This window comes from Morus notabilis, unplaced genomic scaffold (assembly GCF_000414095.1).
Source record: "Morus notabilis unplaced genomic scaffold, ASM41409v2 Scaffold1273, whole genome shotgun sequence".
In the NCBI taxonomy this organism is placed as follows: domain Eukaryota; kingdom Viridiplantae; phylum Streptophyta; class Magnoliopsida; order Rosales; family Moraceae; genus Morus; species Morus notabilis.
The window spans coordinates 114,967-125,891 of record NW_010356724.1 but is presented as its reverse complement, the minus strand read 5'-3'; the positions used below and the strand labels follow the sequence as shown (position 1 = coordinate 125,891).

The window sequence follows — 10,925 nt, the reverse complement described above, 5'->3', positions numbered from 1 at the left end:
GAAAATAAGCAACTTAAATCAAGCATAAACATACCACATCAAGCTAACCTCAAAACTCACAAACCAACATAAAACTCACACACCCTTATTACAACTCATCTCCTCAAGAACCTCAAATTTACATCCACAAATCCAAGCTTAAAGTTGGCTAGAAATTAATGGAGAAGAGTTTGAGAGCTTACCCTTGAAGAACTATCTCTCTCCCTTGAAAACTTTGAACTCCTCTAAGATTTGTTATTGGCTTGGGACTAGAAAGTATAAGGAAATTTAAGAGGAATATTTCTACATTTCAAACTTTACTAAAACATAACATAAAAAAAAGATTTAGAGTTATACCCTTTGAAAAAAATGCTTGTCTAGACTCCTCCTAGACCCTTTGGTCTCCTTCTTCTTCTTCTATGGTTTGTAGTGGCTCAAGATTGGGAGAGTAGGAGAAAATATTTGAGAAAGAGTGGGGGAGTATGGTATGGCCGGATTTTGAGGGGGAGAGAAAAGCTAGGGAAAAAAATGAGGCTTATCCTATGGTGGTTCCTTTTATAGGCACTTGGAAATTATTTTTTTAACACCACATCAACTCTCTCAATCAACTAAATTTTGGTTCAATTTCCCCCAATCTTGGCCGGTTATGGAAGGAGAAGCCAAGAAGCCAAAATTGCCATTAATTCCCCTTCAACCACTACCATCCCATTTCAAGAGGGGGGATGTAGCATTTCATGTCCAATAGTTGATTTGACTCAATCCCATCATGAAGTCCATGTAGCACACTTCACTAGCCAAATTTTTGGCCATAATCCCTTAAGTTTGGCCGGCCAAGTGAAGGAAGGAAAGAGAAAAATGAAACCTAACCCTTGTACCTTTGTCTACTTTCTAAATTTACTCATTAAACTGTCCAAAATTATACTGACAGCTATTTTCTCCTGTATGCGGGTACTGGATGCTAGTTTGTATTGTGCTTGGAAATTCTTAAAATTAAGGTTCTCAAGCTGTATCTGTACTAGCAATTCTTCCGTTTTAAAGTACGGTGAGAATTTATCGATCGAATTTACTTGATCGGAAAAATGTGAACTTAACGTGAAATCTGCTACAGAATTTAGGAATGCAGATGTTAATTCCATAAATCCTTCAATCACAAAATGTACATAGTATAATGATTTTCCAGGAAAATCCTTGACTCAAATACATGAATTACATTATTAAAATTCTGAGATTTTCTTGGTCACTACAGAATGCCTCCCTCTCATAGGACATTATTATATTCTTTTTTTCTTCTCCCTTGCGGAGCCTGAGTTACTTCCCTCTCAGAGGCTGGTACGACACTCAACTGAGATTATTCTTATAAGTTCCTCTTGACTTATTAAGGTGTATGCAGTATGACATGGCATCACGTACAAGACATAAAGCATAAACATGCATATATAACATGTGTAACTTTTTCTTTAAAATCTATTCATAGTGTAGGCGAGATTCCTACTTACCTGATTCACAGGGCTGGAATTCACTTTTCGCCAACAGCCTAGTCTCTTACTTGCTTACTTCTGAAAATGAACACCCATTGAGTGTGTGAGATTACCTATCGTTTGTTATTCTATTTTAGCAACTTATGAAGGAAAATCTAACCCTTTCCTTAAGGCATGTGTTTCTCTCATTTACTAAAGGATAACAAGGATCAATTTATTAAATCCTCAAAATCTTATTTTTTCTTAACTGCCCTTAATATCTACTTGCCTAGATTGAAAATCAATTACCCAATCTAGTAATTTATTCTCCATAATTTTCCTCATTAGCCTTGTTATGATATTAAAGCCCAATTCATCTTAGAAACTTATACACGGCATTCTAACTCTTAGGCCACTGAAATTTATACTCTAACGGAGTCTCTTAAATTAATGCGGGCGTTAGACCCACATCCAATCTTTGAAATTCTAAGGACCTATCGTATTGGGCTCGTAGATGTCTGTCGGGATGATTTGCTCGATAAACCATTAAGTTTTTTAAAAGAAAGCATTTTGCTTGAAAACTTTCTTTACGAATAATTCCATTAAAATAAGCCTTAATACCATAGTATTTCACTGAAATCACATCTCGGATTCTTTGATAACTTTTTGTTAGAAACTAACACTGTGTTAGTTTCGTTTTGTTAAAACTGTACAGTTTCTAAAATCTGCGTTTTACTGCATCTTAGAGTTAGATTTCAAAATTTTGTTCTTCGTGACAATTCTTCGTCTCGTCGAGATTTAAAATTTTTTTGTTAAAACTGTACAGTTTCTAAAATCTGCGTTTTACTGCATCTTAGAGTCAGATTTCAAAATTTTGTTCTTCGTGACAATTCTTCGTCTCGTCGAGATTTAAAATTTTTGTTTTTAGTGAAAGTTGAAATTCAGCTTCTAAAGGCCTCGTTTGGCTGAAAACAGTGGCTGCTATTTTTTTTCTGAAACTGTGTGGGACAGCCTATCCGTTTTGGCAAAATGGCTTCAAATTTGCTTAGAGTTAAAGTTGGGTTTTGTCATAGTCACAGAAAAATGTTCAAAAAATCGAGAATCAAAAGTTCAAGTTTAGAAATACTGAAAAATATCGCTCTAGGGTCCTCGTTTTCGCGTTCAAAGTAACCGAAAAATTTTTCCTCCAACCCAAAATAAGCAACTTAAATCAAACATAAGCATACCACATCAAACTAACCTCAAAACACACAAAACCAACATAAAACTCACACACCCTTATTACAACTTATCTCCTCAAGAGCCACAAATTACATCCTTGATTCCCAACTAGACTTTTGGTAGGAAAATATAGGAGAAAAGTTTAGAATTTATACCCTTGAAGAAAATCCTTAGTTAGGCTCCTCCTAGAATACTTGATCACCTCCTTCTTCCTCTAAGGTTTGTTAATGGCTTAGAACTAGAAGAGTATAAGAAAATTTGAGAAGAATATTTATACATCTCAAACTTTACTAAACATAAGAAGGAGAGGGTTTAGAGTTTATACCCTTGGAGAAATGCTTGACTAGACTCCTCCTAGAACCCTTTGATCTTCTTCTTCTTCTTCTTCTATGGTTTGCTAGTGGCTTAAGGTTAGGAGGATGGGAGAAAATTTTTTGAGAGAGTATGGGTGGAGTATGGCCGGTTTTCTTGTGGGGAAAAGGAGCGGAGAAAAAAAAATGAGGCCTAGCTTATGATGGTTCCTTTTATAGACAAGTTGGAAATCATTTTTTTAACACAAATCAACTCCATCAATCAACCAAATTTTTGGTTCAAATCCCCTAAGCATGGCCGGTTCTAGGTGGGGAAAAGAAGGAGTAAGTATGCCATGATTTTCCCTTCAACTACTACTATCACATCACACATTAACATGAAACCCTCTAGCACACTCAACTAGACAAAATTTGGCTATAATTTTCCCTATGCATGGCCGGCCAAGTGGAGAAAGAGAGAGGAAAAATATTACCTAACCCTTGTACTTTTGTCCACTCTCTTAAGTTTCTCTTTGAAACTGTTCAAAATTATACTGGCTGTAATTTTCTCATGTATATGTACTGGATGCTAGTTCGTATTGTGCTTGGAGATTCTTGAAATTAAGATTCTCAAACTGTATATGTACTGGAAATTCTTCCGTTTTAAAGTACGGTGAGAATTTATCGATCGAATTTATTTGATCGCAAAAACATGAACTTAACATGAAATCTGCTACAGAATTTAGGAATACAGATGTTAATTCCATAAATCCTTCAATCACAAAATATAACATAATATATATTTTTTTTCAGGAAAAATCCTTGACTTAGATACATAAAATGCATTATTTAAATTCTGAGATTTTCTTGGTCACTACATGGAGTATGCTTTTTTTCGCAACTCAAGTTAAGAATTTGAGTATTTTATGTTAAAAAAACATTGTGATAAAAAAATTTTAATTAAATTTTTATAAGAGAAAATATTATAACAAATAAGTTTAAGTTGTGATTTGAGTTGTTAAAAGAACACGCCTTTAAGCTTTGGGAGCAAATTATTAAAAAATAAAAAACAAGGATTATTAGTTAAGATAATAAGAAAAAAATTATCCTAATTATTTGCGCAAAAAAAAAGAAGAAAAAATATCATAATAATACTTCTAAGTTCTAAACTGTTAAATCATGTTTAAAAGGTTTAAAAAAATGCATTTTCAACCGATATTATAGAATAATTTTTTTTTTGCTAAAAAAAGTTGTTAAATCATATAAAAACATATTAAAGCTAAAAAAGATGTGAATTTAACAATACTATTTGATGAGAATACCATGGTTTAAAACAGCAATAGGAATATTTTTGTGCTAAAGAAAGGTTCCGAACAAACAACTTGGTTCATTGTACAATTAACTTGGCCCTTGCATGACCCCTTGAGATTTGAAACTGTTCTGTTATACCAAGATGTGCCATGAGAAGCCAAACATGAGTAAGCAACTCTCCCCCTCGCCTAAGTTGTTGAGCATGGTGACTCCATCCACACCGGTTGGCGGCGTACGACAAGATTTCGACCCACAAACGACACAACACCTTCCACCGTTGCTCTACTCCCATTGACTCCTCCACAGCTTTAGCCACAATGCACGCCTCAAACAGCACGGACTTGCTTCTGTCGCCTTTTACTTCCAACGGTGGCACTTCTGTGCTCACCTCCATTAACATACGACGAGCTTCTTTGTCAAAATCCTTCTTGTTCTTGACGTGGACTACTCTCTCCTTGAAAAACTCAGCAGCCTCAGCACATGTGTCTTGGAACCTTATTTGTCCAATCCCGTTTGGCAACATGAAAGGACACACCACCACAAGATACAACATGTAGTCCGATAACAACTTGCTCGCTTTGCGATGATCATCAATGCTGCGTAGGGGTAGGGCCAGTAAAATGTAAGTTTGAGGGCGGGGGCTTATACTAAATTTTTTTTTTTTTTTTTTTGTTAAAATGAATTCCGCTAAATGTAGAATTTCAGAATCTTAGGATGGGCAAACTATAAATTTCATCAGATTTCAAGTATAAGAATTAATAGAGAAAAAAATTTCAAGTGGAGTGGTCAGTTACCCTCGGTTGTACGTTGCCCCACCCCTGATGTGGCCGGTGTTGGAATGATCGTCACCGGAGTAATAACATAAATCTGTTGCAATGTGCCATAGAAGAATGCTCTGATCGAATTCCAACTCTGTAGTCCTGCCCAAAACGACATTATTTAGCAAATTTTCTGTTCTGAGCACGTGGTCGCCTCTCCTACGGCACAATTCCTTGCAGTTCTCGAAATCGCCACTAGATTTATCTTTTAGCTGCTCGAAGATCAGTTCCTTCAAATGAGTAGGGACATCTCTCACGTACATGTGCCGGTACTTCTCTAACAATTTGTCAACAAAGAAAACCTTCTGGAGATTAATACACTTGGGCGGTTTATTTTCAAGACAAATACTTATCAAGTTATACTGCGCCATCTTATTAGACCATCTTCTCTTGTTTTTATCCCGGCCTCGAACACTCACCGGAAAAATTCGATTCACCATCGAATTAACACTCTTATGCCTGCTCAATCGTAGCACTGTCCAGTCCGAAGCGAGCATTACAATTACAGCGCAAATCTCCAGCACTATTGCTCCAACCAGCAAGATATAAGAGATAACCACATCGACACGCAAATATGCTTCCTTGTTTGCGAAAAAGAACGTAATGAGCACTGAAACGGTCGAAAAAAAGCTAATGCAACGAAGAATTATACCGACTCTGGAGTTGATCAACACTGCCTTCGTGTAAAACGCGTCGTACATTAATCCGAGCTCGAATTCAATCACCTTGAAAGCGCTATCAAAGGATATCTTTCGGAAGAATGCTCGGCTTCCGGTTATGTCATGATAACTGAGGATAAGATCAGCACATAGGCGCCTAAAAACCAAGAAGAATCTATGAGCTTTTCGTACTATTTCTGCAGTCGAATCGACACTAATCGCCGTAGTGTTAGCTGTGCCGGGATGTTCCTGATCCCCTGCTCTACCGGCGTCAATGATGGTGGACTTAACATGAAAACCCTCTTCTTTTTTGGCACAATATTCCTCCATGTATCTAGCGTAATTGGGACCAGGGTCAGGACTAGGAAGCATGGACTCTCTGAAATGCTCACTGCTCGCCGACCTTAAAACCCAAGTCCTCTCTCCGAACTTGACAATCCCGGCTACAAATATCGGAATCGACAAAAGACTCATCGTACCGGAGTTCCAAGCCCTGAGGAAGACATAGAAAGCCACTCCAACTTGGACAATTAGGCCAAGGAAGTGCCGCAGCCACAGCTCGTTGTCTTCCAACGAGTAGGCAGTGATGGTGTCTGGTCCGCCTAGGTGTAGGAGAAGAAATGGGGCCCAAAAGGCCGCGATCACGTAGTTTGGGTCTGTGGCGTTGGTCTCTTTGGAACTGTCTTCTTGGTTGTTGGAGAGTACGCCGAGAGAAACCGTCGCGACAGAGTCCGCCGACAAGTATGCCAGCCATAGGAGGACTCTGATTTTATTACTGGCAGAGTGTTTTCGCCGGTTTCCGATCAGGATTAGGATGAGTTGCAGGACAAGGCTTGTTAGGACTAAAGCTCGGAGCTCGCATTCATTCCACAGCTCTCTCGCTTTTTCGGGGAAGATTTGCATTGTGTTCCTCTTCTTTGTCAAGAGCACACCAGTTATTATCAATCGAGACATTGGAATGTCCTAATCCAAGTTCCAACAAAATTAAAATCAGGCTTGTTTTTCTAGCTGTTCATTTTATATGACGGGGATTTCGTGAGCTTTGTTCTGGTTAAATAATCCCCAGAAAATGGCCAAGGTAATGCTCAAGGGAGGAAGCTTTTTCAGAGTTCATGTGATGAGAAACAAGGGAAACAGAGCGGATAAAAAGACGAGAGAAAGAAGGACAGTGCATAAGAAAAAAGGTTTCCCTTTATCTTGTGTACTTCAAGGTCTTCAATTTTTTTCCTCGTATTATTGTCAAAAGAACTAAACAAATGAAAGGGAAATAAAAAAAGTATACCTACCAACAGTTTGATGAGGTTAAAATCATATTAAATAAAAAAATATACAAAATAAATAATTTTTAATATAAATTTAATAATTAAAAAATAAAAAATTATCAGTAATTTATTTTTTACTGTAGTAAAACTCGAATCGGTGAAATAAACCGGGCTTAAGTCTCTTATGTGTAGATTCGACATCTCTCTTCAATTGATGTGTAAATAATAAGAAGGTAGGGGGAAAAAAAAGATAATCTAAAATATGTTGTCCCCTCTTTGTGTCCTAATTCTATTGACTTTTTCTCCTATTAAATTTTAGCACCTCATTTAATTGAGTATTTTAATATTTATAATATGCTTTGGTTCTTAAATTTAAAATTTATGGCTAATTAGTGTATGGGAGAAATAGGAACAGAAAATTAGGGAACTAACTTCTGTTCATGTTATTTTTATTTCTTTTTATGTCCCTCCAATAATATTGTGGCACGTCAATTAAAATGTCATGTTAATTAAAAGATTTTTATATCATGACGTGAGTGACACATAAAGAGACATAGAGAAGGGCATATGAAGCCATTCCAGAAATTAGAAACAACAAATGTAAACTCATAATAAAGGACTTTTAAAGTATTTTTCATAATTTTCCACCTATTGGTTAACTCGTCAGTTGCCTACAAAAAAATAAATATATACACTATGAAGATAGGATTCAAAAAAATATAATTTATTGGGTTTGAATCCTATCCACACAGTCTGGCTTTGGACGTACATTAGAGAATATTATATCGGAATTTCAAGTTTATATCATTATCAGTGGCGTGCCGAAACATATTTTCTTTTTTCTTTTTTTCAAACTTATAAAAAGAAGTCAACGGTCAAAACGCATTTTTCTTTACCGTGAAAGCAATAGTGTGCATGTGCACAAGTATATACAACCTCATCCCCATTCATCATTTTTGTCTCTTGCCAGAAAAAGAAAATAAAATAAAATAACAATAAAAGAACGCCATTTATAATAGTCTTTATTCGTATCATTTAGTCCGGAAGTATCTCATCATGATCGTGTCGACCGTTCACTTCAAAACCGGAAGCTATCAGGAAGCACCAATACTCTGACCATATATTTGTTCAACGTTTTCATTCTCATTTTTTTCTATTTCCTTTTTAACGTGTTTCTACGATAAATCCTTCTACCGATAATATATGTTTATTATTATTATTATTAAATTTGATTAAAATCACATTAAATAAAAAAAATTATGCAGAATGATTAAAAAAACAAAAAAAAAAAAAAGGGCTGTCAGTAGTTCATTTTTTGAGTCCTACTGTAGAAATCGTTTCTTTTTTCATTAAAAAAATCATGAGCTGATGTGATGAACGGTTTCTACGTGGAGTCTTAGCTTTAAATATTCATTCATACAAATACTACTTGACTTGAAGACCATCCATTCCATCCTTTTATGACTTATATTAGCCATAACCTAATTAAACTAAATTATAATGCAGATAAGTCAGCAAAAAACAAATTATAATACAGACAAGTAACAACTTGACAATTTATCTTCTTTGCACTGCAGCCGCCTCAAGACAGATGGCTAGGTTGTGAAAAGAATATAAGTAAATACATACATTTTGCACGTTGTATTGATTACAATGGAAAAAGTCAACATCTAAACTATTACTAAATTCGTATTTCCGGTGTAGCCGTATAGGATGGCTGCAGGGAAATAACGTAGATGCCACTTGTAATAGTATAAATATAGAAAGGGCTTATGATTAAGTGCCACACCAACCCAACTCCAACAATTGAACTCTTTTGACTACAATTTCCCCAAGAAAACCAGGAGTGAGAGACAAAAGACAGAGAGATGGGAAGAAAACCTTGTTGTTCAAAGGATGCTGGATTGAACAGAGGGGCATGGACACCGATGGAAGACAAAATTCTCGCCGAATACATCGAAATTCACGGCGAAGGGAATTGGAGAAGCCTTCCTGAAAGATCCGGTAAGCGCCCTTGGATTCATTCGATGAAAGATTCATATAGTACTTCATTGATACGATTCATAGATAAAAATTGCAATACAATATTGTGTAAGTTTTAAGTTCTCCCGAGAAAAAAATTCCTGACTTCATGGCTGATTATATTTGTATTTACATGCAGGGCTCAAGAGATGTGGGAAGAGTTGCAGGCTAAGATGGGTGAATTATCTAAGACCCGGTATTAAAAGAGGAAGGATTAGTGAAGAGGAAGATGATCTCATAATTAGGCTTCACAAGCTCCTTGGCAACAGGTATTTCGTGCTTCTTTATGTGTGTGTTGTATATATTAAAATAAAGCTTAAGAAATGATCATCATATGCGTGTGTTAATTCATGGCTAATGATCTTGAGTACTAATTGAATGATGCAGATGGTCCTTAATAGCTGGGAGGCTTCCAGGCCGAACTGACAATGAAATCAAGAATTATTGGCACACGAAACTCGGAAAAGCAATCAAGCCTAAGCAATCTGGATCAAAGCCAACCAAGAAACAGAATCTCCCTGCGCCAAAACCCCGCAGAAACAGCGATATAAAGACAAGTGTGGTTCGAACAAAGGCAGTAAGGCCTTCCAAACCAATCATTATGATCCCAAGCTCCGCAGAATCAGAAGAAGAAAAGCTTCATGACCAGTTTGATCGTAGTGGTACCAGTAGTACAGGTACCAGTGCTGGGATTGAGTCATCGCCGAGCTCATCGATTAACTCGGAGGAAAATGACCAACTGGCTGATTTTGGGATTGCCGATTTTGAGATGGACCAACATTTTCTTTCTGATTTTCTCAACACCGATTGGTCCGAGCTAACTGAAAATCACGAGGGTGACCAGAACAGCTCATTTGGTAATATTTATGGCAGAGACCAAATAATTTCCTCAACACCCTCAGAGGAGACACCTCCACATGGCTTCGATTTTGAATCAGTGGCTTCTCAAATCGATTTTGATCACTTCGATAGGTGGCTTCAAGTTTAAGTATTAATTACACCAAAGTGATGACTCAAGAGTATTTTTACTAATTTCTCTCGAACATAACAAAGAATTCCTTGTATTCTTTTGTTTTTCCTGTTTATAAATTGGGGGATCGAACTGGCCCCTTCTCAAACTCAAGTCCCGCTCCACCCTACTCGTGTCGTTTGAGCAAGTGGTCGTTGGCAAAATTCCTTGTATCTAATACTTTGTAAAAGGATTACTTTAGTTTGATCCATTGTAGAAGTTGGATAAAAAGAGTACATGGCATGAACACTATTTTCTTTTCTTCTTTTATTTTTTTGCCGAAACATCAGTACTAATTAAATCAGTTATATATGTTAATGCCTTCTGGAGTATCCATTGTTGAGCAAGACTAGATTATTGAATGGCACATTCTTACAGTAACAAAGCTGCTATATAGATTATATATATATATATATATATATATATATATATCTGCTAATAATGGAAGTGTAGACTGGCTTGGTTGAGCTGGGCTTGCGGGGGCTTAGAGGAGGGCTTACTAAGATGGCGGTGATGGAAGGAGTTGCATGGGGAAGAGAAAGAAGCTTGGCAATCTTGTTTCTCAAGTTTGATGTTTTTCTCTCCATTCAGAATTCGCATACAGAAATCTTCTTCTATTGTTGTTAGTCCAAGATTATATATATATATATATATATATATATATATCTGCTAAGCTAATTAAGTACGTCTAGGACACCAATAAAAAGTGGCCACGGAAGACTTTTATAATTGAGATAGACTCAACTTATTTGGTATCTATAGATGGGACGTGGAAGAGAAAGCTTGGACAAATTTGATGTCGTTTCAATAAATAATTAATACGACATCTAACTTCCGCATCTTACTTAAAAAAAAAAAAATAATTGCTACGATTTCTCATTTTTAGTTTAAAGCTTT

At 36.3% G+C, this 10,925-nt stretch overlaps 2 protein-coding genes across 2 annotated transcripts; one reads left to right on the top strand and one right to left on the bottom strand.

The window, feature by feature from the left end:
- Positions 1 to 4,245: 4,245 nt before the first annotated feature.
- Positions 4,246 to 6,951, bottom strand: LOC21392906. Its single transcript, XM_010088508.2, has 2 exons — positions 5,053 to 6,951; positions 4,246 to 4,854 (listed from the first exon to the last, which is right to left on the bottom strand). Exons 1-2 carry the CDS (start codon positions 6,687 to 6,689, stop codon positions 4,335 to 4,337), a joined length of 2,157 nt encoding a protein of 718 aa, XP_010086810.1. The 5' UTR covers positions 6,690 to 6,951; the 3' UTR covers positions 4,246 to 4,334.
- A 1,844-nt stretch (positions 6,952 to 8,795) lies between these two features.
- Positions 8,796 to 10,289, top strand: LOC21392905 (transcription factor MYB30). Its single transcript, XM_010088507.2, has 3 exons — positions 8,796 to 9,001; positions 9,159 to 9,288; positions 9,407 to 10,289. The coding sequence occupies exons 1-3, from the start codon at positions 8,866 to 8,868 to the stop codon at positions 10,005 to 10,007; spliced, it is 867 nt and encodes a 288-aa protein (XP_010086809.1). The 5' UTR covers positions 8,796 to 8,865; the 3' UTR covers positions 10,008 to 10,289.
- Positions 10,290 to 10,925: the final 636 nt, after the last annotated feature.

Coding starts and splice junctions, on each gene's coding strand:
- LOC21392906 (XM_010088508.2), bottom strand. CDS start 6,689: ATGTCTCGATTGATAATAACTGGTGTGCTCTTGACAAAGAAGAGGAAC. Junction 4,855..5,052: donor GGGGCAACGTACAACCGAGG/GTAACTGACCAC, acceptor ACCCCTACGCAG/CATTGATGATCATCGCAAAG.
- LOC21392905 (XM_010088507.2), top strand. CDS start 8,866: ATGGGAAGAAAACCTTGTTGTTCAAAGGATGCTGGATTGAACAGAGGG. Junction 9,002..9,158: donor AAGCCTTCCTGAAAGATCCG/GTAAGCGCCCTT, acceptor ATTTACATGCAG/GGCTCAAGAGATGTGGGAAG. Junction 9,289..9,406: donor CACAAGCTCCTTGGCAACAG/GTATTTCGTGCT, acceptor TGAATGATGCAG/ATGGTCCTTAATAGCTGGGA.